This window comes from Vicugna pacos, chromosome 34 (genome assembly GCF_048564905.1).
Source record: "Vicugna pacos chromosome 34, VicPac4, whole genome shotgun sequence".
NCBI classification, from domain to species: domain Eukaryota; kingdom Metazoa; phylum Chordata; class Mammalia; order Artiodactyla; family Camelidae; genus Vicugna; species Vicugna pacos.
In genome coordinates, this window is record NC_133020.1 from 17,150,564 (window position 1) to 17,178,096 (window position 27,533).

Here is a 27,533-nt window from a genome sequence, read left to right on the forward strand (position 1 = left end):
CATATTTTCTTCATGCAAAACTCCTTAATTTATCTCCCAGCCGAAAAACCTTTCAATTAGTTTTGATTACACCCTCATGAAAATATTTTTAATTTGGACCACACAATCAAAAAGATTATTCATTCATTCAGCAACTGTTGATTATCTACTGTAATGCCAGGTACTGTCCCCACACTGGATATACACTGGTGAATACCACAGTCAGTCAGCCAAAGTCCTTGAGGACATGGTATTTTACAAAAAAAAATGAGAGATGGATAATAAACATGAAAAAGGTCATTTCACATATTAATAAACTATGGAAAGCATTAAAATGTGCTGTAAAATGCAAATTAGTTTGGGCAGAGGAAATGGAACCCTACAAGAGGGACTGAGAAAAGCAATCCGTGTGCTCAGGGATAACCACGGAGTGTCAGGAGTTGTCATAAAGAGTTTGGGGAGAGGTAACAGCAGTTAGGTGGATATAAGGCCCTCAGCAAGGAGATGATATTGAAAGTGACGAATGAATGATGAGAAGTTGACAGGCAAGCAAATCAGATAGAACAGCAGTTGCGTGGTTTTAAGATGGACACACCAACTGTCTGGTAAGAGAATACTGAGGTGGTAAAGGATGGCGACACTTTCCCTTACTCCCATTCTGCCTATTTTAACGGGATGGTTTTCTTGGGTCCTGCCTCCTAGAGGTGTCTGGCTCTGCTCATCACTCCACGGGAATCCTGCAGCACAGCCTCTCACCCTCTTTCTGCTCTGGCCAGGATGCAATTTTCTCAGTACCTCTAAGACACCATGTTTCCTCCTATATGAGGATTTACATGGACCAAAAAGATCTCTCCACTTTCTTCCTTTAAGAAACCCTTACTCATCCTTCAGTTCTCCAGGTAAGCATGATTTCTACTTTTGCCCCAATCACACACTTCATAGTACTTTCTCATTCTTCACAACTCTTGAAATTCCTGTCTAACGGGAGATTTCCACAATGGATTATAAGTGTCATGGAAACAGTGACTATATCTTTTCTCTTCTCTGTCCTCTTGCCTGGAATATAGATTTTTACCTACAAGACACGCAATTGCAATCTACCAGCAAACTGTCTTGAGAGTCAGTCTAGCTGGTGTAGATGCAATTCAGAGTCAAACACCCAGCGTTTACGAGACAGAGCAATCAGGACTGATTCTCTGCTCTGTCCCTACCTACGTTAAGGTATTGGGCATATCAATAACTACTCGTAGTTACTTAACAATTGCTTAGAAAGTCTGAGTATTATTTATGCTTCCCACAGTTCAGCCCAATCTCCCTGGTATGTTTCACATAAACTGCTCTCAGCCCAGGTTTACTTTTACCTTTGACACAATATAGATTAGATAATCTTTATCCAAACATCATTTTGAAAATTCAACTTGCAGTCAACACTTAGACTGGAAAATATAAAATCTCACTAACAACATCCTACAATGAATGGTGGGACGTAGAAACGGGCAGTAAGTCACCTGCACAGGAGAGGTAAGCTTCGTCCTTTGGAGAACAGGAATTGTATTTCCAAGGGTCAGAAGGACACTCCCAGAGAGAGGTATCAGTTCTCCGACACTGGATTAAATCTACCCACCGGGGTCTAGAACCTTCCCTTAAGGCAACAGAAGTGTCCAATTGTCCCCTGTCCCCACAGCCAAGCTGGCTGCAGACGATGGACAAGGTGAGCTCTTCCATGTGGCTGCGGCAGACACTGCCCCAGGTCCCGTTGTAGAAGACTTCCAGCCACCCGGCACACTCCTGGTCCTCGCTCACCATCCTCAGGGCCAGGAACTCTAAAATTGAAAGGGGGAAACAGGGCACAGTTGACACTCCATTCAAAGATCTGGGTGTTCCTCTCTCCCTAAAATTGTGAACAGTCATCACTGACCATGCTGAGGAGATACTCACTAGGTGACAAGACTGAAATTGTTCTCCCTTTTACCTGAGTTAGTGCATTTCTGTCTGTCTCTCTATTTCTACCGCAATGATGTGATGGAAAATGAACTGAGAGGAACACTCATCCGGGCACCCTGCAGGGAGGGGGAGCTGAATCCTACTTCCTGACAAACCCGTGGAAGAGTATGTGAAAGGGATGTGGATAGTAGGGAGGCAGGCAGAAGGGTGGACCCTCTAGAGACATCCACATCCCAGTCCCTGGAATCTCTGAAAATGCTACCTTATCTGGTAAAAGGGATTTTACACATATGATTAAGTCAGGGGCCATGGGATGGTCAGATTAAGCTGGGATATTGTGGATTAACATGAGAGCCCAGTCTAATGGCACTTGCATTTCCACTATCCTTAAAATTGGAATCCTTTCTCTGACAGTGATTAGAGGGAGATGAGACATGGAAGAATGATCGGGGGAGGGAAGGTTGTCTGTCTGAAGAAAAAGAGAAGGAGTTCTGAGCCAAGGATTTCATGCCGCCTTTAGAAACTAGAAAAGGCTGAGGAATTCTTCCCAGAGGCTCCAGGTAGAATGCAGCCCTGTGGACACCTTGGCGTCAGCCCACCATGACCCCTGTCAGACGTCTAACCTGCACAACAGTGAAATAATACACTCCTGATTTTTTTAACTACTCAATACGTGGTGACATTATGATGCCAGTAGGATCTCCAGACTTTCCTACCAGTGGGAACTGAAGAGTGAGCCCTGCTTTCACGTGGAAACTGTGAGAAACGGCTCTGCCAGGAGATGCTGCTGAGCAGGAAGGCCCAGCCCCTCAGCCGCTGCAGGAGGACGTGAGAGCACCTGGTCTCACCCGCTGGAAAGACGGGCTCCAGGGAAGGGGCTTCCTCCTCTGGCCCTGCCAGCTGCTCTCCCTCAGGGCTCAGACCCCCGACCCCCAGGGCCCGCGCCCCCGGCCCCCCGCCCGCGGCCCAGCGCCGCGCAGACCTGAGCAGACGACCCCCGCGTCCTCCTTGTGCCTGCAGTCGTGCCGCCCCCAGCCCCGCGAAGGGCACCTCCACACGTGCGGCTCCTTCCCCGTGCAGTTCAGCTCGTCCAGCCAGATGGGCCCGGATCCCGCCCCGAAGCGAGCCAAGGCCGAGGCATCCACGGCTTGTCCGCAGCCCAGCTGTCTGCACACCACGTGGGCATCGGCCAGGTCCCAGCCGTCATCACAGATGGTGCCCCAGGAGCCCTGGTGGAGGATCTCCACTCTGCCTGCGCAGCGGCCGCCCCCGTCCGCCAGGCGGAGCCGCCTGCTGTCTGCGGGGAGAGGCTCGTGCCAGTGGGGGCCTTTCCACAGGGGAGGGAGGGGCTCTAGGCCTGCGGGACCCCCACCTGAGCAGTTGGCCGGGCTCCCCTCGGAGGCTGCAGAGCCTCCCGGTTCAGACACGGAGTCGTTGCACTGGGGCAGCACCTGGGTCTGGTTTCCTGCAGGACAGCAATGATCAGCGGGTTGAAGAACAGGAAATTGAATTAAACCAAATAATGACCTGCTGATCAGGCCTGAGATGAAAGCTGTAACACAGCAGTGAAGTTACCCTATTTAGAGGTCACCTTCTCTATGGAGCGTTCTGCTTCTGACGGTGCCAGAATTTCTGTTTTAAGCCGAGCATTTCACGAAGAATGAGTTTACAAAACCGAGAAAGTATCAATATTTGGGGCAGTGCTGAGAGCTCCCAAGGCGGTGAGAGTATTTGGACCCATGCTCTCCGATGTGGAAGGCAGAGGTGAGCCACCTCTTCTGAGGCCTTTGTCAATTGACCTCTAAAAGGTGAGTCTCTGAGAAGCTCATCAGAGACTCTGCAGACTCTCAGAGCTCGGGGAGCACAAAGCGTCATTCAGGGTCCAGCAAAGAGGAGGAGCCCTGTTCCGGAACACTTGCATCACAGAAGGAAGAGTGAACCGGAAATAGACTGTTCCTCACAGGGACGGATGCCGGCTCTAACTACTTCACTTTCTTTTAAATGAGGTCATCCACTCCCTAAATCAGGTGCCTGGAGGCAGGAAGTAAGACCTGTCTGAAGAAGTTCTACAATTTTTCATCTGCAATGTATGTCAATCAAACATACCCAGCTATTAGAAAAATTTCTCCAGTATAGCACAGAGAACTATGTTCAATATCGTGTAATAACCTTTAATGAAAAAAATATGAAAACGGATACATGTATGTATGTGCACGACTGGGACATTGTGCTGTACACCAGAAAGTGACACATTGTAATTGACTGCACTTCAATGAAAAAAGTTTAAAAAAAAAGTAACCATAAAAAAAGAGAATGCAAATTAAATGACCTATAGAAAGTAGAAGAATAATATATATAATTATAGAAATCAATCACATATAAGGCAAAGACCACAGAAAAAATCATTTAAGCCTCATTTTTCTGAAAAGACATAAAATTCATCATTTCAAAGCATGATCAACAAGGGGGAAAAGAAAAGAGAGGGAGGGTATAGTTCAGTGGTAGAGTGCATGTGTAGCATGAACAAGGTCCTGGGTTCAGTCCCCAGTATTTCCAGAATAAAAATAAATAATAAAGAAATAAATAAAAACCTAATTACCCCTCCAAAAATGAAGAAAAGAAACAAAAAAGATCTATTACTACAGAACATATACACATTAAAAAGAGGTTCAGAGGATATTACGAATAATCTTTTGCCAGTGCTTTTGGGTTTTTTCCCCCAACATATGTTTAAATTTGATACGTTTATATGTTATAATACTGTTACCAGTGTAGCTTTGGCTAACACCTCTGTCACATCACATAATTATCCTTTCCTTTATACAATGAGAACATTTAAGAGGTAGCCTTTTAGCCATTTTAAAGTTTATAATTCAGTATTGTTCATTACAATCACTGTTCTGTACCTTAGATTCAGAATTATTCATCTTCTAATTCTGTACCCTCTAACAAATCCGTATTCCCCGACCTCCCAGTCCATGGTGACCACCATTCTACTCTCTGATTTTACAAGTAAGGCTTTTTAAGATTCCACATAAAAATGATACACAATATTCTTCTTTCTCTGTATAATCTACGTTACTAAACACAATGCCCTCAAGGTCCATCCATATTATCACCAATGGCAGGAGTCTCTTCTTTCCCATGGTTGAATAATGTTACTCTGTGTGTGTGTGTGTGTGTGTGTGTGTGTGTGTCACATGTTCTTTATTCATTTATGTGTTGAAGGACACATGACTTGTTTGTGTATCGTGGCTATTGTGAATAATGCTGCAATGAATATGGGAGTCCAGATGTATTTTCAATATCCTGTATCATTTTCTTGAGTCCACACCCAGAATGAGGAGTGCTAGAGTATACAGTAGCTCTATTTTTTAATTTTGGAGGAAACTCCATACTGTTTTCCATAGTGGTTGAATCAATTTACATTCCCACCAACACTGCACAGGGTTCACTTGTGCACATTTCCTCACCTACGTGTGTATCTCGTCTTCTGGATGATAGTCTCTCTAAACGCTATAAGGTAACATCTCATTGTGGTTTTGATTTGCGTCTCCCTGACTATTGGTGATATGGAGCAACGTTCATGCATCTGTTGGCCATTTGAATGTCTTCTTTGGAAAATCTTTAATCAGTTCCTCTGCCCAACTTTAGACAGATCGTTTGGGTTTCTGGTATTGAGCTGAGGAGTTTTCTTAAACATATTTTGGATATTAACCCTGATCTTCTATAGGTTTTACAAATATTTTCTCCCGTTCTGCATGTTGCCTGTTGACCATCCAACTGTCTCTTGGCATAAGATATTGCATCCCACAACTTTCACAGAGGTACTTTTGATCATGGATGTATGGTTAATTCGCTGTTAAAAACAAGTGCAAAAAGGAGAGACATCTTAAACCACCATGATGCTGGTGTCACTTCCCCTTTGCAAGACATTTAAACATTTAGCAAAAAGTGGAGAAATTCTTTGAAAAGCACCACATGAAATGACATAAGAACTAATAGAAAATATGACTAATCTTGATTTATTAACAGTATTGAATTTATAATTTAATCTTTCTACTATAAAAACACAAAAAGCAGACAACCTCAAGCTCAGATGTATTTCAGAGTAAACAGTTAATAATATTGCATGAGATTAAAATTTCCTGAATTTTAATGAATATCTTTGTACTTAAGAAATATATGCCATGGTACCTAGTAAAGGAATCTGATGTGTACAGCAATTCTCAATTGGTTCAGATCGAGAAAAACTCTTCACTGAGGTGTACACTTATTGCTTATCCATTGTTCTCTATGTTTATACTTAAATACCTATGTTAATTTTGTAAATATTATTCCCCTTAATGCTTCTCACCCTGATCTCAAAAAATGAATGAATAATGAGAAAAAACATTTCATCATGAAATATTTAACTTTTGAAGCCATTTTCCCTCATTCTCTGCTCTTGGGGACTTTTTCCACAAGGAGCATCCTGAGTACCAGTCAGCTCCTCCCTCTCTCTCACCTGAGCAGATCACAGAAGCTGTGTTTCCGTGGGCACAGTCAGGAGCACCCAGGGCAGTCATAGGGCAATTCCACAAGAAGGACTCAGCCCCCGAGCAGTGAAATCGGGCTTTCCAGATCGGATCGCTTCCTTCAACGAAGTATGGTCTTTTGGGGGTGGAGGTGGCGACTCCACAGCCGAGCTGACGACAGACAACATGGGCGTTGGCCATGGTCCAGTGGGAGGCACAGAGCGCTCTCCATCCTCCAGAAATATGCATCTGCACTTGTCCCTCACACTGAGATGTGCCATTGTTCATGAGCCGCACTTCTGTGTATGCTGGTAGAAAAGACAGGAGCTCAGCAAAATCTCATGTTTTTCTTACCTGACCAGGGTGTGCAGGGAAGTTAGAGTCCTGATCCGCATCTCACCTGAACAGACAACTTGAACAGCTGCGCTGTGGCGGCAGGTTCCTCCTGGACAGGGCACCCTGGGGCAGGACCAGAGCTCAGACTCCTCCCCAGTACACCCAAACTCTTCCTCCCAGACTCGGCCATCTGACCTTCTGAAGGGCATGTGTCCCAGGACAGACACAGCCTTGCCACAGCCCAGATCTGCACAGATAACCTGGGCTGTGAGGAAGGTAAAGTTCCCGTCAGACACTGGAGTCCAGTCTTCTTCAGAACGCACTTCTACTTGTCCTGAGCAGGGTCCGTGCCCTCCAACCAGATGCACAAATCCTAAGAGAAACAAGCAAATAAACCCAGGAAGTGTTCACGATCTTCTTGGCAATTGGAAAAAAATATGTCACAGGCAATGGCGTGGAAGCAAAAGCTTTTTTTGTTTCCCCAGGAGTCGGGTATGGAGCAGGAATTTGAAAGTGAGTGTTACAACTGCATTTTCATAAATCAGTTTCTGTAGAGAAATCCAGAAGAATTTGCAGAGGCAGTTTGGAATGGCTGAATCCCAAAAACATGTATAATGAGATTGGTTAGAAATGTGAATTCCTTATCTAGGGGTCTGGAAAATACAGGGCTCAGGACAGGTCATCCAGAATGACTGAATACTAGGAATATACATTTCAGAGCATTGGTTGGAGAAGTGAATTTCTCATTTAGGATCCTGGGACCTACAGAGCCCACGTCAGTAATGCATAAACACGTGCACACTCAAACAGAACACAAAAGAGCTGATTGGCACTGGCTGCTAAGGGCTTATTGCAAATGTCCTTCGGGCTCCCCCATCCCATCATCCCTTCAGATTAGATGGTCCTCTTCTAGGACCCAATCACAAGCATTAGGGAATTCTATATGATATCTGATCTCTTTGTCCATTCCAGGTGTTCTGATGTGATTCATGTCTTGGACATCTCATCCATCTTTGTAATACCAACTGGACACATCTCTGGAAAATTCTCTCACCACCAACTCCCACTCTAGGTTCACTGCTGTCTTTACTGCCTCCACCTTGGCTCTGGTCAGACACACTTAGACAGGACTGAGCACTTCTTCTGAGTCACTTCCGGTTCTCTTAGCCTCATTGTCATTCATCCTTGCTTTGCTCCAGCTACTGCACTGTAAAGTTTAGAACTTCATATTTTCCTGCTGCCCCAACATCCCCACAAACAGAATGTAAGCACCCCATCCAGGTGACCAGGTGAAATATGGTAAGATGTGGTAAGACTAACCGCCACCAAAAATCCTGTCTTTCCCTCCCCTGACTGTGATCTAATGATGTTCAAACTCACCAATGAAATTCCCTCATGCTTTTAGCTTATTATAACTCCACCCTGACGCCCAATATTGTCACTTATTCACAGCTTTCCACTCTCTCTTGGCTCCCCATGCTTGGCGGCGACAGCTCCCTTAGATCCTCCCCCACGTAGTCCCCATATGCTTGTGGGGACTCTGTCTCTTTAGAACCTGTGAGTACAGAAAACCATGTCTGCCTGCTCCTTTCTTGTGGCCACACCTGATGGACCATCCCACGAAAGAATAACAAACAGCTACCATGATGGAACTAAGCATAGAAGTACAAGTCAGCAGTTGTACCTGTATGAACCTTGGACCTCAGCTCCCTATCTCTTATGACACATCACAGAGCCCGGAGGCGTCTAGTGGTTCACAAGTCTAGAGTCTTTACTGCTTGGGGCCAAACAAACCCTTATGCTCCCTTGAGCACCTAATTCTCTAGAATCATGTGTGACTACACTCTTCACACAAGTACACTCTGAAAGCTGTGACCTGGTAGTCCCATTGTTACTCTGGGAATGAGACTGCGGCTCTTCCTGCTGGGGATGCCCTCCCAGACCAGACAGGTCTTACCTGAGCAGACTGCTCCGATATCCTGGTCATGAGACACGATATGATCATACATTTTAAGCTCAGCAGCAGTACAGTCATTGAGATTTAAAGTTACTCCTGCTTCTGTGTTGTTGCATTGAAGGGAGAAAGTCCAAATGGGGCCAACGGTTGGTCCAAAATAAACTCCTCTGGGGGCATCAACAGCATGGCCACATTTCAGGTGACCACACACAATTTCTGCTGCGTTCAGGAACCAGTATTCAAAATACACCATGCCCCATGTTCCTTGGTGCTTCATTTCCACTCTCCCCTCACAGCGGTGGCGTCCACCCTTCAGCCTCAGCTCCAGAGCTGCAAGAAAAACACAGACTTAGAACACAAGACACAGGAGAGATTTTAGCAGACAAAGCAGTAATACAAGCATTAAAAAATGAGCTCTCTTAGGGGAAAAAAATAATCCCTGTGTAGAGCATTTGCTTATTTCTGTGGTGTAATTTCCCACAGTGGCATCGCTGAACACGAAGCTGGGAAGGGATGCGTTCAATAATTTCTCTCAAGCCTGTAGATCCCAGCTCCAGGGACACGACTGAGGACAGGCCTTCAGAGGACTCTGGATGCTGCCCTCCCAGGAGACATGCCTAGACCCCCTGTCTCAGTTACAGCTCACGGACCATGATGCCAGGGAGAAAGCTTCCCTCGCCTTCTCTTTCCCATCGGGGGCACTCTCATCTAGCTTAGGAACAGAGGACTGTGATAAGCAGCCTCTAAAATGTCCCTACTATGCCTTCGTCTGGGTATTCATGTCCCTGTGTGACCCCCCACACTTGACTGCATCTCATAACATGCATCCAACTAGTGGGATCTGGCAAAAGTAACGAGTTCTCACTTAAGAGATTAGCTTTTAAGACGACTCTCGTTTCTCCCTTGTTGCCCTATCTTGCTCTCTCTCTTGCTCTGATGAAGCCAGCTGCCACGGTGTCCGCTGTGTGTGGAGAGACCCGCATGATAAGGGACTGAGGGAGGCCTCAGTAAACTGAAAGAGCTCAACAATGAGGAAAGAGATTGAATCAGTGCTTAGACATCTCCCAAGAAAAGAAAAGGCCAGGAATAGGTGTTTCCATTGGTGAATTCTACCCAATATTTAAGAGGAAATAATGCTTATCCTTCGTAAACTCTTCCAAAAAACTGAAGAAGGGACACTTCCAAAGTCATTTTACATGGCCAGCATTAACCTGAGACCAAAGCCGTGTAAGGACACTCCAAGGAAAGAAAGTTATAAGCCGATGTCCTTGATGAATATAAATGCAAACATTCTCAACAAATTTAGCCAACTGAATTCAACACCACATTAAAAGGATTAAACACCATGATCAGATGAGATTAATTCTTAGGATGCAAGGATGGTTAAACGTATGCAAGTCAATATATGAGATACACTATATAAATAGAACGAAAGATAAAAATCATCTGATCATCTCATAGATGGAGAAAAAAACTGACAAATTTTGATATCCTTAGATTTAAAAACTTCTCAAAAACTCAGATATAGAAAGAATATTCCTCAGCATAATACAGACCATATATGAGAAGCTTAGCATTAACATCACACTCAATGGTGAAAGGTTGAAAGGTTTTTCTCTTAGGTCAGAAATGAGTCAAGGGTGTCTACTCTTACAATTCTAATTCCTTTCTTATTTCATCCTTGTAGTACTGGAAGTCCCAGCAAGAGCAATTAAGCAAAAAAAGAAATAAAAGCATCCAAATTGGAAGGAAAGAATTAAAATCGTCTCTGTAGATGACATGATGCTATATATGTAGAAACCTTAACACTCCAACCAAGTTAAAAAAAACTGTTAGAATGAATAAACAAATACAATAAAGTCACACAATATCAACATACAGAAACCATTTGCATTTCTATACACTAACAGTGAAACATCTGGGAAAAATAAAGAGGACAATCTCATTAAAATTGTATCAAGAGCAATAAAATAGTTAATAAATTTGCAAGGGGTGAAAAATCTTATAAAAAATATAAGACTGATGAAAGAAATTGAGGAAGACACAAATCAATGGAAAGCTATTCCATGTTCATGAATTAGAAGATTTAATATTGTTAAAATGTGCATCCCACCCAAAGCCATCTGTAAGTTCAATGTAATTCCTATCAAGACCAATGGCTTTTTCACAGAAGTAGAAAAAAATAAAAAAGTAAAATTCATTGCAAACCACAAAAGACCTCAAATAGTCATAGCAATGTTTGAAAAAAAAAAACAAAGCTGGATTTGTGATACCTAACTATATGACATGACTATAGTAATCAAACCATGGAGCAATGATATGAAAATAGATACACAGACCAACAGCAGAGAATGAGGGCTCAGAAATAACCCATGCATATATGGTCAACTAATGTCTGACTAGCAAGCCAAGAATACTCAATGAAGAAAGAGAGTCTTTCCAATCAACGGTGTTGGGAAAACTGGATATTTACGTGCAAAAGAAGGAAACTAGAACCCCTATCTTACACTACTTCCGAAACGTAACTTAAAATGCACTAAAGTCTTAAATTCATTTAAGACCTGAAACCATAAAACTCTTAGGAAAAAACTTTCCTGACGTGGATCTTGTCAATAATTTTTTGGATATGACACCTAAAGCACAAGCAACACAGTCAAAATAAACAGTGAGACCACATCAACCTAAACAATTCCTGTGGAGCAAAAGGAACTATCCACGAAATAAAGACAACCTACGGAATGGGAAAAACTACTTACAAATTACATGTCTGAGAGTGGTTAATATCCAATATATATGAGAAACTCATGAGTCAATGGCAAAAACACACACACACAGAGACACAAAACCACAAATAATCTGATTTTAAAATAGGCAAGGGATATAAATACACATTTTTCCCAAAGAAGATAAAAAAATGGCCAACAGGTACATGAAAACATGTTCAACTTCACTATCGGGAAAATGCAAATCAAAACCACGAGCTATCGCCTCACCCCTCTTACAATGGCTATGATCAAAAAGACAACAGATAACAGTGGTTGGCAAGGATGTGGAGAAAAGGGGAAATTTGTAATATAAATTGGTGCAGCCTCTGTGGAAAACATTATGGACTACTGTTTTCTCAAAAAATAAAAAATAGAACGACCATCTGATCCAGAACTTCCATGTCGGGTATATACCTTAAAAAATGAAATCATGATCTTGAAGAGATACCTGCACCCCCATGATCGGCAGCATTATTCACAACAGCCAAGAAATGGAAACAACCTAATTGCTCATTGACAATTATAAGGATAAAGAAAATGTGAAAAATACTTGACGTATAGAGAGAGATTTTTGGGTATATCTGTAGATTTAGATACAGGTATACACAGGCGTAGGTGATATGGATATACACATAATGGAGTAAGTATTCAGTTGTAAAAATGAAGGAGATTGTGCCTTTGTGACAACATGGATGGACCTTGAGGGCCTTATGCTAGATGAAGTAAGACAGAGAAAAACAAATACTGTTTGATCTCACTTATCTGTGTGTGGAATCTAAAAAAAGCCTAACCCATAGAAACAAAGAGTATATGAGTGGTTGCCTGGTCAGGGCTGGTTGGGCGGGGGGATAGTTGAACGAGGTTAAAGTGTACTAACTTTTACTTATAAGATAAATAAGTTCTGGGGATGTAATATACACACGACTGTAGTTGGTAATACTGGATTCTATACTTGAATGTTACTAATAAAGTCAATCTTAAAAGTTCTCATTATTCACATAAAAAGCTAACTCTGTGATATGATAGATATCATTTTGTAATCTACATGTATTTCAAATCATCACATTATACAACTTACACGATATTATATAAAAATTGTATCTCAATAAAGCTGGAAAAATAGAAAAATATATACATATAGGACAAAGCTTTTGCAAATACAGAAAAAAATGACAGAATAATATTTACGGGAGCTTAGTGTATATGTCTCAGCATTTGATTGTTGAAATAAACTATTTAAAATAAATCATGTTATATAAAAGTGACCTATAGGAAGCATGTATGCAAACATGGGTTTATATATTAGACATTATTAACAATAGCATACACAGTAAACAGTAAACAACTTCATTTCCAGAATGCATGGCCTCCGCTTAAATTGTACTTCTTTAAGGAAGCCTTCTCGGCTTCTCCCAGCTAGATTCAGTAACGCTGCTGGTGTCCCTGCTGATGGCACTTGTCAGAGTTTATTCCAAATTCTTGTCTTGGTGCCCAGCCTCACTAGCTTTACAGGCCAGGGAGCGCTTCACTCATCACCACTGGGGCCCCAGCACCTAGTGAACTGCAAAGGCTAGGAATTCAATACCTTAGGAGGCGATCTGTAAATCAATAAACACTTGCGGAATGAAAGTCTAAATAAATTCCAAAAAGCAGGTATGGAAAATGCCATGGTGTCATTTAGCGTGTTTCTTTATGCGGCATTGAAATCAGAGAGAAAAGAAAAAGACATAACTCAGGAATTACATAGTAAAAACAAAGTAAAATTAGATATAACTTCATATCCTATATGAAATAACTTACACAGTTATTAGTGTTGTAATATATTTAAATATATGTATACAACAGATAACAATAATTTATTTAAATTGAAATGGAAAAGAATATTCTTAATGAAGCTTCGAAAGCAGAAACATAAAAGGGAAATTTTTATAGACAGTTAATATTAGAAACTTCCATGGATCTAAAAACAGAGAAAAGGTAAAATGAAACCAAACAGCTGAAGGAAACAGTGTCAGCCTAGAAGATGGAACTGTTCACAGGGACAAGGAGTCTGGACCCAAACTGCCTGGGTTCAAACCTTGCCTCTACTGCTTCCACCTGTCTCACCTTAGGCAAGGGATTTCACTTTGCTTTGCCTCAGTTTTCTGATCTGCTTTTTGAAATAAATATATTCTGCCTTGTAGCCTTGCTGGGCGCTGAGATGAGCCCGCGTGAGGGAATGCGGTGTGGGGTCTGGGGGTCGGGCAGCAGCAGTCATAGTAGAAGGAGCCGCAATAGGAATCATGACAAGAATGACAAACATCCCCAGTTAAAAAGGACGAATGTCATGAGCAAGTCATTTACAAATGAAGGATTAAATTGGCTAATATATGCCAGCTTTTGCCTGCAAAACTACCAAAGATGTAAAAACATGATAAAAAGACAATGTTGGGAAAGGTACATGGAAATTAACATTCTGATACAGAATAGTGCTAATAAAATTCAGTGTAAACATTTCTCACAGACATTAGTCTCTGGGTCAAAAGCCTTTAAAGTATTCCTAGCCTATAAACCAGTAATTCCAGTCTTAGAATGTGATTAAGAGAAACACTCGTGGATGGTGCTTACATTGAAATACAGGGAAGTTCAGAGCAGCTTTTTCCATAATAGCAAAAACATTGAAAACAAATAAATGCCAAACACAGGTGATAAGCTGAGCATGTTGACTTTCAGTCATAAAACTAAATATTTGAGACAATTAAAATTTCAGTATTATCCCTGTGATATCCTATATTTTTGTAATACTGCAGTAAAATGATTCATGTATACAAGATAGTTAATGGCATAGAAAAATGTCTAAAATACATTATTGATTTTAGAAACCAGTTAAAAAATAATATATCCAGAATTATCTAATCTTGAAGGTCGATGTTATTGTGTCTAATGGTACACATTGTGCTTGGAGGGGTAATTTTCTGCCAATGCCCATTGGGGATTTCAAGGTGGAGACTCCTGTAATGTGCGCCCAGCTCAGAAATCATCAAATGTTTAGAAAGACGAGGACTACCATGTAACAAGGAGCAAGCCCTTGTTGTATGAAGCAAAAGAATAAATTGTTGGTAGAATAAATCTGAACGGTGTTGTTTTGAAGAAAATGAACACAGTGCTGGCTTCAGTGAAATGTTCCTGCTCCTCAAGGAACTGCTGCGGAAACTGCCTACAGTTTTCCGAGGAAGAGGCGGGGACTTGGTATCAGAGCACTCATTACCCCTCCCCAACTCCCGTTTCATGGGACCAAAACCCACCTCTGCATGTGAGAGCCATCAGGAGGGTAATCTTCACGAGCATCTGGTCAACACTGGTGGAGCAGAGACTTGGGGAGATGGGGTTTCCCAAGCAGAATTATGGGACCAAGAGAACTGAGGTTTAAGGGACGATAATGAGCACTGAGAGGAGACAGGTGTCTATGTGGTCTCAGCTGGTCCAGCACCCAAACCTGGAAGAGCCACATCCTCCAGGCTGAAGACTAGATTTTCAACAGCACTAACCAGATGCCTGCTGTCCACTCGCTCAGTGGAAACCCACTCACAAGGAGAGAAAAAAGAGGGCATGAGAGGAAATGCACCTACAGGACTCACAATGGATCCTGGGGAGTGGAAAGGACCAGTCCAGCACATCAGGACACAGTCCCCGGGCACTGGGGCAGGGACTCGAGAAACTGTACATAAGTGGGGTTGTGCATCAGCTAATTTCTATAAACAAGACGTCCCCACTCTTTGCTGCAGGGTCCTCTGACCTACAAGGGACCCTGGAAGGAAGAGGGGAGGCTGGGAGGCAGGACCCCTCACAGAGCCAGTGCTGGGCAGGCACTCGACAAGCAGAGGGGAGGCTGTGGGGGGGGGAGGAGAGGAACCAGAGAGGGGCAGGCAGGTGCGAGATTATCTATGATCTGGGTACGTGCAGCTGACATGGCACTCCAACTGTGGGGGCTCCGGGTGTTTCACAGACCAACTGACTCAGTCCCTTCTCGGAAGCCCCGTTCCTCTCACACACCTCACACACCCTACACACAGACACAGACACACACACACACACACACACAGACACAGACACAGACACAGACACAGACACAGACACAGACACAGACACACAGAGCCTAAGGGAGCACAAATGCACAAAACATGGAAATCCCACGGGCCAGTCCCCTACAGAGCAGGAGTGTGTTGGGAACAGCCCATGTCCTAGCTGAGGTCACTTGATGGACCTACACATACTGGGGGACACGGGGACTCAACAGATGCTCAATGAAAACAAAGGAGACAGTGGAGGGGACTGAAACTGACCTACCTCAGTCTAGACCCAATTCATTTCTCTGTAAAATCTGCTGCTACGACCAGTCAACCCTCCACAGGAGAGGAGCCAATATTCACAGTCAGCGTGATTCCTTCTTGGTCAAAAGCACACGGTGTACACTGGGGCTTCAGCACCACAGCTCCAGGGACCCCTCCCTTCACCAAGGTGTCCACCCCCCTGCTGTTGATCCAGGAAAGGGGGAACGCACTTACCTTGAGCCCCCACCATGATGCTGAGGAGGAGAAAACACAATCCCTGAAGGGAGAGATGTCCGTTCAGTAACATCCTGAGCCCCGAGTCATCAAGGGCACAGTCCCAGCTGCAAAATACCCCTGTGAGGAGGCGTCAGGGCACCGACACAGGTCTATGTAGACCCATCCCCTGACATCCTCCCTCCTGACAGCCAATAGAGGCATCTTTTACCATTTCAGATGCTATCGGAGGCTTCATCTGCCACTATCTGAAGCTCGAACACCAATTAGCTTCTGACTCTTCAACATCTCCTTATAAGAGCAATAGGGTCCTTAGCCGGGACCGGGGCTGGCGTAGAAAAGCTGCATCAACAAGCATGTGTGGCTTTCTCTCCCCCGATCGTTCTGGCTGATCACCGCAGACTGTGAGATGTCTCGGAGTCAGATTATGGGAATCGGTTGGCGCGTGGAATCAAGCACTGTTCATCCCTGTGACTGAGCTCATAGCCAGAGAAGCACATGAAGGCTTGAAATACAAGAATAATTATCAGGCCAGCAGAAAATGAGGACCAGAAGCACAGGAGATCACAGGTGAACATGGAGGGGATGAGGTGGGAACCACCACGTTGGGCAGGTGAGGGTGTTGGTCCTTTCCCACTTCTCAGAATGATCTGGAGACTGGGTCCTGGGGAACAGAGGGGCTCAAGAGAACAAGGGGCTTTGACAGAACATAACGTTTCCCCATCGGGAATCTTTCTCAGCTCGTAGGGCCACTCTGTCCAGCACTCACATGTCCCGGGAGTACATGCTCCCTCTCCCGGGTGAGATGGGGGTGGAGTCTCAGAGTATTTTCAGACCCGATCTACTCCCCTCTCTGCAGCTGCCCAGGCCAGCAGTCCTGCCCTGAGGGCCGGGCTGGGGCTCAGGGCCTGAGTCAATTGGCTGATGCCCCTGTACAATTGTTTTCCTGCACCCACCCTTCCACTCTTTTGGAATCTCTTCTAATTCATAGCTTGATGTAGCATGAAATTTAACCCCAAATCTATCTTACCTTTGCTCTCCCTAATACTTGTACTCATTCTCTTTTCATTTTCGATGCTTTTATTGTCAGTCACACCAGAGAAAGAAACAAGGGGAGGTGGAAATAAAAAGTGCTCACAAGCTATGAATGCTCACTTAGGTAAAAGTTGCAAGTTACTGGTGCAGCACATGACACACCGTCAGCTAGCACTTGCTAAGCATCTACTCCCCACCACTGCACATAAGCACTGCCGTGGGCTGGGGATAAAGCAGTGAGCAAGGGAGCCCTATCCCTGATGTCACGGTGCTCACAGTCTAGCTGGGAGTGAGACATTATACAAATATCCACATAAACAAACATATGTATATATGGACTACATTTATTTATTTAACAGTATATGTGAAAAAGTAGGAAGGAAAACCACAGTGAGTAACAAGAAGCTATGTTACGGAGTGGGGACTGCCAGGAGGTTGAACCCAGACAGGGGAAGCTGGTTTTTGGAAGGAATATTTAAAGTGATATGTGAGGACTGACTTGCAGTTGACCAGGAAAATCGAGACCATCAGCTCACACCCACGGCCCCTCCCTCTGCCCTGCTGCTCCTGGAAACTATGCACTTTCTGAATTTTTTGGAATTCTATTTTTCTATTCATTTTCTATTCATATTGAAATTCTATTTTTCTAGTTCTTGCTCTTATTTTACCATCCCTGTCCTTCAATTCATCAACACCTCTTCTCCTTTCAGTGTCTTGCTCTAGTTGAGGTAGAATGCACTAAGAATTGGAGAAAGAATTGCAGATGAGATGATCGAGAGACGTATTTGAGTGGACTGGGCTATAAATACCTAGAGCCAGCCCTCAGCGGGCCTAGAGTTTAGAAGAACTAAGCTGATATTGATGAACTCACTGGGAAGAACGACCATGAGCAAGAGGGACAGTGAAGCTACCATCTTCTTCAGGGACCTGGTGAAAAATGCCACAAGGAGTGATGCTATTTTGGTAGTGATCCTACTGTTTTCATGTTTCACTGTGATTCATGATGTCCCAGAGACCAACGCTGTGATGCAGTAACAGGAGGGAAGTGTCAGGAAGTTCCAGCTAGAAAGAGCCTGAACTAAGGAGAAAGCACATGAAACTCTCAGGTTAACAGAACTACTAGAGAAGATAAGGCTGTAGAATCTGTGCATGAAATAAAAAAGGTAATCGGATGGAAAAAAAATTGCAAACACTACATCTCTGTAACCTGCAGACTAACAGTGGAATGAACTCAATCAGACTGATTCACTGATACCAACTTTGGTCAACAGGTGCTCTACTAGGGGAAAGTGTCCCTTCATCCACTTGGCAGGCATCAAAGGGAAACTGGGAAGTTCTCTGTCAGAGCTCAGGGAAACATTTGCCTTACTACATCATTGGTTCATTACAAAAGGGCATAATGGAGCAGCCAGATGGAAGAGATGTAAGGTACCTAAGGCAGGTCTGGGGAAAAGGCGCTGAGCTTTCACACCCACTCCCAGCACACCACTCCCCCAGCACCCACACATGGTCACCAACCCTAAAGTTCTCTGAACCCAGTCCTTCATTACATGGGTGCAATAGATTCATTATTGGCCACTGGTGACTGATTGAACATCCAGTCCTGCTCCTGTCATCAGAAGTCGGGGCAGTGGAGGGGAGGGAGAGCTGGAAGTCCCACACCTCTAACCACTTGCCCTGGATGGATCTACTGGCAATCAGACCTATTCTTAGCTGTTTCCCAAATTCGTCTCATTTACAACACAGAAGACACTTTCATCATGCCCAACACTAAGGAAATTCCAAAGGTTTGGGGCACTGTAAGCCAGAAACTAGAAACAAAGGGAAAACATGTAGAAGAGACATTTTGGGGTCATTTCAATGATCAAACTGTACTTTTTATAAATCACATTATCACAGTTACGTAATGCTGAGGCGAGAGAAGTTGAATAAATCCTGGTAAACACCATGTCATTAAGAAAGGAGATTAGTCAACCATGGAAGACAAATGGGATATTGAACAAACACAACTTGTGAACTAATGCAAACTGTTTTTACTCCACTCATCTTGTACAAGTTTTTGAGAAGGAAACGTTTCCCTGCCTCATGGTAGATCCTAGGACTTTGAACTACTAAATAATAAACAGTCCCAAGGTCACTTTTAGTCACAAAACACACGCTCAGTGCAGTAATTAGAAAGTGTGCAGATGGAACTCCCTTTTCACTCGTCCAGAGAGGCCCCTGTTAGCCTGGCCCCCATTTTAGAGGACACTTTTCTGGCCTCACAAGCAGTGGAAGAGTCAGTGGGCAGATTGGACATGCCCACCCAGACAAAGTCCATGCCATCCCCCTTCTAGATCACCTCTGCCTTCTCAGAACCAGGAATTCCTTGCCCTAAAGGAGCCCAGCCTGTTTCAAGAACTGCATCAGCCTCCTCCCAACACGTCCTCTCCAGAGTGGACAGTGAGTGATCAGTCTTGGTCCTGAGGGTGACCGAGGGCCTGCTGTTTGCTGTGGAAGTGGGGATGAAGTTGAGACCAGGGCTTCTCAAAGTACAGTCCACCCACAAGCAGCATCTGCTTTACCCATGAGCTCGTTAGAGGTAAAACTTATCAGGCCACACCCAGGCCTAGTGAATAGCATCTGTGTGTCACAGACTTTCCTAGTTATTCTTAAGCACATCAACGTTTGAGTGGTGCTGGCTTATGGGGAACAAGGACACACGGGCTGGGTTGCAGCACCTGCTCACAGGCACCTTCTGGGCAGAGGTCACCTGCCTCAGACTGGGTAGCATGAGGAAAAGCCTCTGGCTTCAACACTCAGCAAGAAAGGTGCCCAAATCCTCCTTCACAAAAACCCTCTTCTCTTGACAGTACGATCCCTTTAATAGCCATAATCTGCTGCAAAGGGGCCAACTGCCATGGAACCAAGTCCAGTGTATTTCTGTATTTACTTGTCAGGATTCATAATTTCATATCTGCTATATTTCAATATCTTGGTGGAAATTCAGTTTTAATATTTTACTCCAGAAATAAAGAGCTAATAAAACAGTGGAATTACTCAAGCAGGGATTGTTAAGCCAGACAGTTCTCTTACTGGCCAACAGGACAGTCTGGTCTCCTGAAGGCATAGTATACTGTCTCATTGGAATCAAAGGGACATGTATCTTTGTTGGGAAGACGGGTTTATCAGCTGGCGGAGCCTGAAGTTATTAAACCTTCCAACTGACTAACTTCCCCTGTTCATTAAGTAGCTTTTCAATCATTTCATCATCCCCTTCTCCGCCCATGGACATTACAGTTAGAAGATGCTTTAGTCAAATTTAGGTAAGAGCCAGCCCATGTGACAGTTGCAGCTCCCAGTGTAAAATGTGAAAAAGGTATTGGGATTTAAAGTTTAAACTGTTTTATCAAAAGTTGCAGTTAGTCGATATTCTACATCCTTATGAAAATAAGAACATGGGAACAGTTAGCCTCCTTATTGGTAACAATTTATTTATCAGTACCAGAGAGAAAGGAAGAAATGGATGAGGATAAGGAGGAAAGTCAAAGAGAACATGATGTATCTTCATTTTTATTGAATTTATGTTACCATAAAAAATGTTTTCACTTAAGTTTTGTCTCCTGTTTAGATGATTTAGTTGTAATTGATATCCAGAGAGGGAATTATTCTTACTACATTTGCAGAAGAGGAATTTGTCATTGGTCAAATGGCAAAAATATTACATTCTTTACCATAGTGCCTTGTAGTGTCTGAAAATCTTTCTATTCTTCTCTGAATCACTCAAATTCTTGCAGAAGGAAAAGGGAAAAGAAACCTATTTTTCATCCCACCCCATGTCTATATCACTTTCTCGTTCAGGAGTGGCTAGAGTGGGGAATGTTTTAGGCAAAGGAGACACTTGTGTGGTGACTGCCCCCAACTTCTACCCCTGCCCTTTCCCAGGGCTCACCGCCAGCCCTCGGCTCAAGTAGATATGGAATCTTTACATAGTGCTTGCTGGACTCTAGATGTCTCAACTACTTACATGATTCATTCTTACAAAGAAAAGTCCAACATAGATTGTAATCCACTCACCGCTTCAGTGCATTTGTCCAAAGTGCGAAGGTTTCAGTTTCTAAGTAGATGCTGCTTGTCTAATAGTATCAGAGGTTCCACTTTGCAAGTGTGAAGTTTATAGGAACAACGCAAGGTGGCAGAGCTGGTAGTGACAAATTTCTAGAAGCTAAAGTAGTCAAGTAAATGTAATTGCTTGGTTTTCTTTAAAGGTCACAATTTATATGTCTTTTATAATTGAACATCTTAGAATGATCTGTTGATGAAGATGTCAGAGTTTCATTGAACTATAAAACTAATAAAAATAGAAATATAGGTAGACATTACAGAAATAGATAGATGGGGTGATAGATTAATGATGAAATTGTGGAAAAAATGTGTTACAACTGAGTGTTATAACTCAGTTGTGACAGCTCACTCAGTTGTGACAGCTCAGTTGTGACAGCAACCTGGATCCGGGCAAGAGACCAAGCAGCACCTGGAGAATTGGAGAACTCAGGTTTATTACGCCAGCGGGCCCAGAGGAGTTAACACTCCAAGCTCTGGACCCTGACTGCAGGTTTACACTTTGCAACATCATATGCAAATAAGTTGTAATAAAACTTGACCAACTAAAAACAAGCTTTGTAGAAATAGATGAATCAGGAGAGAGAGAAATAACCAATGAGGAGTGAGCTCCATGCAAATGAGGTACAACAAATGGACCAATCAGAAGTTAGGGAAATAACCAATCAGGAGTGAGTTAAAGGAACCAATAAAATTTTAGGGATAAGTACGCCATTTCAGAGGCAAAAAGTGAGATAGAGCCTCTGGGCCAGGGAACCAGATGGTGCTGGCAAGAGAGTAGTGACCCTACCTGGGGGTCACACCAGTCTTTTTATGGGGTTTCCCGCCCCAATGATGGTGATGGTGATGGTGATAGACTAGATAGACTAGATAGACTAGATAGATAGATAGATAGATAGGGTGATAGGTTGATAGATTGATGGATTGATAGATTGATAGAAAGAATAGCGGTTATAGGGGGATTTTAAAATATGCTAAATCCCTTTGTTTTTATTGAATTTCATTTTATGTGAAACATCCCTTTCAGTCAGTCACCAAATTACGTTTCGAGAGAAAAAGATTGTTTGTACATGAACTAAGAGAAACAAGCACTCAACATTGAACTCTAGCCCTGAAAAAATAGGATTTTGGGGCCCCAAGAAGAAAATCAATCTCTTTCAAAGAATAAGGTTTTCTAAAGCTCAGCTCTTTCTCCCATTTATATATTCAGAGTTTGATTTGGTAGGACTTAGAACACAACTGTATTGTGCACCATAGCTAATGAAGATGCAAAATATAATTTAAGGGAAATGGCCTGGATAGAAAGGGGAAGTAGAAAGTCTTTTACTAGAGGATGCCTGCAGGCTGGGGGACAAAGGAGAGGCACGTGAAATAGAAGAGGGAGGTAGATGCTTCCTGAACCCATCAGTGACACCACCTCTTTCTCGGGTCAAGGTGGAGGTAAGGATGAAAGCCCAGATGAGTTAAGGGGAAAACAAAAGAGCAAGGGGCTTATGCCCAGCTTAGCCATGGCTGCCTTGTTCTATTCTCCATTGATCAGAGAAGCTCCCACAGGCTCCCCAGAAAGTAGCCGCGGGATGAGTATCGAGACTGGGAAGGGCAGTAAGGGGATGCAGGTTAGTGACAAAATTCAAGATCAGGAACATGCTACCCCATTCTTCACACTCCCTCAGGCTCAGTGTTCCCATGATGCTCCCCTGCAGTCCACCCAAACCCACCCTCACGGCCCCTCCCCCAAGCTCTCAACATCTCTGCACACAGACATGGGGAGGAAGCGTTCTGTGCCACCCCCGCCCCAGAGTCCCCACCACAGCTCAGACACACTCCGTGCCTTCCCCATCCCACACCTGATGCTCCGTGGGACCAACACGGAAGGCAGCCGCAAGTCAGACCCCAGCCTCCTCACGTCCCCACTAAAGGGACCCACCCAATTCAGGTCAGCAGACACAGCAGCTGTCTCCCTGCCATGCCCATTCCTTCTACTTGAGACTCGGGTAAAGTAAAAGGGAGAAAAGACAATTGAGCACGTGCATCTCAGTCTCTAAATATTCTAGTATTTACCCATGAAATTTCCAAGAATCATTCTCTTGTCATCTGCTCCTCTCTCTCCCAAGCCCTTGGCTGTACAGGAGCCCTACCTCCTTCCTGTCTCTATGCTTAACACATTAATGATAATGACTCATGACAAATATCAGACCCACTATTTAATCTCAGGTGCTGGAGCAGGATCAGGATCTGCTCAGTCACTTCAGTTGATGCACTACTCCCTCTGGGGCCCAGATTTAGCATTTCTCACCAGTTGTGGACTCGACACCATCACCAGAAATCATTCGGCCGGAAACCTGGAACGCAGGCGGTGCTTGCTGGGGTCCAGTCCTCCCTTCCCACAGGATGACGTGCGGATGCCTTTAGTATAACCAGTTACACACAGTTTCACTTTGCTCAGGATGGACATCTCACACATATCACACTGTTATGAGATCGAGACCCCGTCATGGGGGCGCAGGATGGGCTGGACAGGAGAGGGTCCACTCAGGGCTGCTGTACTGTGTCCAAGCTGAAACACATACCCCAGAGCTTGCTGGGCAGGGTGAGCAAGGATGAACTGATACTCTGATAAAGGTAAGTCTTCTTTGACACAAAAAGAGACATCAGTGTACAATCCCGGCAGAGATTTGACAAGGAAGCCAGTTCAGCGAGGACACCAACCTTGCTGGGTCCACACTGAACTTGAGAGAGTGCAGTGCAGTGTCAAGAGCACAGACTCCAGAGACAGACTGCCTTGTCTTGACCCTCAGATCTGCCACACACCATGCGTGTGTTCTTGAACAGGTCTCTTAAACTCCTGAGTGCTTGCTTCATCAACAAAATGAGGGTTATGATCATGACTGGGTAATAGAATCTGGGTGAGGATTCAATGAGTTGGCGTCAGTACCTGGTAATGTAAGTGCTCACTAGCAGTAGTGCGTAGTAGTCATAACAGAGAACTTGTTTAGGGCATCTTTCTCCACCCACCCCCAGAATCACAGGAATCTACAGTGTGAGATTAAATTCTGTTACCTCAGGCTGTGGCTGAGCCTGTCAGAAGTCCTCCGGGAAGCACAGTGCAGTGACGGTGACTGGTGCCACTCAGGGCTGTGAGCCGTGTACACCTGACCCCTCCTTGGTGCCCGCATCTACTGCTCTTAAAATGCTACTTTACCGTCGGTGACCCTGTCACGAACTCAGTTGTTTACTTGCCAACTTTGCTTTATAAGCATGAATGTTCTCGGTAGAAATTCTCTGTCTAATTCACCTCTATGTCCTCAGTGCCTGGAGATTTAAAAATCCCAAACTATGTCTTCGCTGAATGAATGAATGAATTAGTGACAGTCCTCTAGGAGTTTTGCACAAATCATCTCAATGAAGAAGAAATGTTTGAGAACATTATTCAATGGATGAAGACTGATCACAATGCACGTTACATCATTCATTACAATGATATAAATTACAGTACAGTTTAAGACATGAGCTATGAATGGTTCAATACAATACAATTCTGCAGTGAATGCAGTAGATTCCAATCTGCAGAAACAAACAGCCCCATTGCCAGAGAAGTGCTGAGACAGCTTGTTCTGAAAATTTATAGATGCTGCAAGTTTCTTTGTGTATCCAACGATGCAGAAGTCAGACCCCAACATACTGACAGGTGAAGAACGTGAACCCTCGTGCTCTGCTCTGAATCAGATATGGCCAAGTGAGCAGGATGTTTGTATATTTATCATTTGGCACCTTTTCAATTAAAACCACACACGACTGTAACAGGAAGAGATTTCTTTTTTACAAAAATTTTAGTTCAGCACCTGCTATGTTGGATGAGACGTGCAGGAGTGGAGAGCAGAAATTATTCTGTTCTTTAGCTTAGGATAACTGCTTAATTGGTTTTATGCTACTTCAATACAATATGCTACTTCAATCTTGTAATGTATCATATTAATCCCAGCTTACCATGAGAAAGTGGAGATTTGAGAGGTTAAATAGTCACTTTTCAGGGGAAGTTAATAATTATATATGCTTGTTTGGATGCTCACAGCTTAGTCCTGCCTGCAGAGTGAGACACTGAAAATACAGCACTTCCCTTTAAAATCAAAAAGTCTGCGAACACATTCTCTTTTCCTTCCCAACCTGGGCATGTTAGCTAAGGCTCCTGCAGGCTGCTGGCACCTGCTGAGACCCTGCTGGGGCCCAAGATTGGGTAAGGCTTATATTTATATACCTCCTTTATTCCCCAACTTTACCTCCCAGGCACTGCAACCTGAGTGCCTGATCAGGACTTTTGATGAACCAGCATAAAAGAATCTCAGAATGACATCTCTGCATGACAATATAGGACATCCTGAGACAGATTTCGTGAAGGTCAAATTGATAGAACATATAAGTATCCGAATAATTTGTAAAGCAATTTAAAGAGTTAACACAGATTTGTTAGTAGTCTTAAAAATATCAACTAATCAAATGCAAAACAAACTAATTTAATCTGATAAATGTAACCATTGTTCAGAACAAGGAAAAGTATTCATCCTATATTACATAAAGTCAGCTAGGAACAGTGTGTATATTTATAAGGATGTAAATGATACATATTATCTACCAAAATTATAACTAAATTAGGAGACTGGGAATATGGGAAAGGCTTAATTTTGCAGGCAGAAAAGCCACTGGGAGTTAGAGAAGGTGAGCCTAGAATGAAAGTCGCTAAATCCTCAATTTCCATAGTGGATAGGCAAAAAGAAACTGATTAAGACAGAAAAAAAAAAACATAGTATACTAATATATTAAGGAAGATATCAGGAAATCAACAAAAAGAGTTTTTACATGTTTGAAATGCCTGGATGGGTGTTCAGGGAATGCAGAAGTGAAGACCTGTGTTTATGACAAGAACCAATGTACAGCTTTTGACCATTTAATAAAAATCGTGTGTAAATATGATAAAAACTGAAAACAAAAAATGAAAACCAATTGATTGTGTCCTTCCAGCTCCATAATATAACTCTTATTTCTTTTAGTATCACTGACCTGAATCCATGTCACTGGCAAGGAAAAAACTAGCAACAGGTCTGAAAACTGGCTGAATCCCTGTTCTGGATTTCAAGGCATTGTTAACCTCAAGCGGACTGCCTGCGAAACATTCTCCTGGGATTCAGTAGATGGAAGATATCCAAGGGTTTTTTAATCTAAAAACATTTGTCTATATGCAAGCACATTTGATTGTCCTGTATGATTGGATTCCTGCATTCTGTTGATTCTTACTTTGTGGTTAGCTTTATTCCTTTGATAACGATGTACGTCTTAAAAGCTAAAGCTCTAAAATGTTCTTAGAAACAATGAACAGCACATATATGTAAATTGTATGTTTTATCTCTCAATGAGTTGCTCTTCCTAGAATAAACGTTGTTTACCAAACAAATAAATCAATAAAATTAAAAAAAATAAATAGTAAACATATTTTGTCAGCAAATAACCCTTCATCAAAATCGATAATAACAAATAAACCTGGACTGATTTATGGACTGTGGCTAACCAGACAATGGAAGTTAATGGCATAAGTCTTCTACCAACATGACTAACAAAGTGTAAAAACTGATAAACCCCAAATTAAAATGGCTTCTTTTAATCTAAATTGTAGGACCTACATGATTAGACTCATCTAATCATTGGCATTAGTCCTTGATAATGTAAGTGCTCATGAGCGCACATAAATGGTCAAGACTGGGTATTTTTCATGAGTTCATTTTATTAGGATGAGGGTGTGAGTGTGCACCAAGTTTGGAGTCCTTTGTCTAAGCAAGAGTGACCCGGAGCATTTTGGGGCCTGGGCAGAGTCATGCCTTCATTGGCCTTTGGGGGAGGTGAGAAAACAGGTCAGTTCACTCACCTTCTATTTCCTTTGAGGACCAATCTTCTAAGACCACTTGACAAGAAACGTTAAATTATCAACAGAGGGGAAAAGTACTTTATTCAGAATATATACTCTAAGCAGTTTCCTTATAATGCAATGATAGGTCAACACAGCTCTACTGAAATACAGGCAGTTAGAATGTCAGAGCCCTCATCTCATATTAACACAGCATCATGGGAAAGCCACGCTGGGTGTTCCAGGGACACTCAGTTCCACGTCGTCATACCCAGGGTCCCCCTTTTCCCACTGATCCAGCCAGGGGCTCTCTTTTCCTTTCCCAGGATCAGCTGCCTCTCTAGGAAAGTTCAGAGAAGAGTCTGAAACAGTAAAGACAAGTTTGATTAGAACTGTGACAAAGGGACACTGGGCTATGCCCTGTGGCAGAAGCAAGTCAAGTAAGTGGTGATGACATAAGAT

At 43.2% G+C, this 27,533-nt stretch overlaps 1 protein-coding gene and 1 long non-coding RNA gene across 2 annotated transcripts in view; one reads left to right on the top strand and one right to left on the bottom strand.

Annotated features, from left to right (window-relative positions):
* The window catches only part of LOC102532340 (antigen WC1.1-like), a 60,824-nt gene that overhangs the window by 7,789 nt on the left and 25,502 nt on the right, over positions 1 to 27,533 (bottom strand). The window contains exons 10-14 of the mRNA XM_072954630.1: positions 6,841 to 7,149; positions 6,431 to 6,748; positions 3,296 to 3,388; positions 2,906 to 3,220; positions 1,488 to 1,802 (exon numbers count right to left, since the gene is read on the bottom strand). Of these exons, the coding sequence (XP_072810731.1) occupies positions 1,488 to 1,802; positions 2,906 to 3,220; positions 3,296 to 3,388; positions 6,431 to 6,748; positions 6,841 to 7,149 (1,350 nt within the window). The remainder of the gene's footprint in view (positions 1 to 1,487; positions 1,803 to 2,905; positions 3,221 to 3,295; positions 3,389 to 6,430; positions 6,749 to 6,840; positions 7,150 to 27,533) is intronic.
* Positions 519 to 26,468, top strand: LOC140691309 (uncharacterized). The gene is made up of 3 exons (XR_012066912.1): positions 519 to 584; positions 16,262 to 16,612; positions 26,224 to 26,468. It is a non-coding gene; the product is annotated as an uncharacterized lncRNA (long non-coding RNA).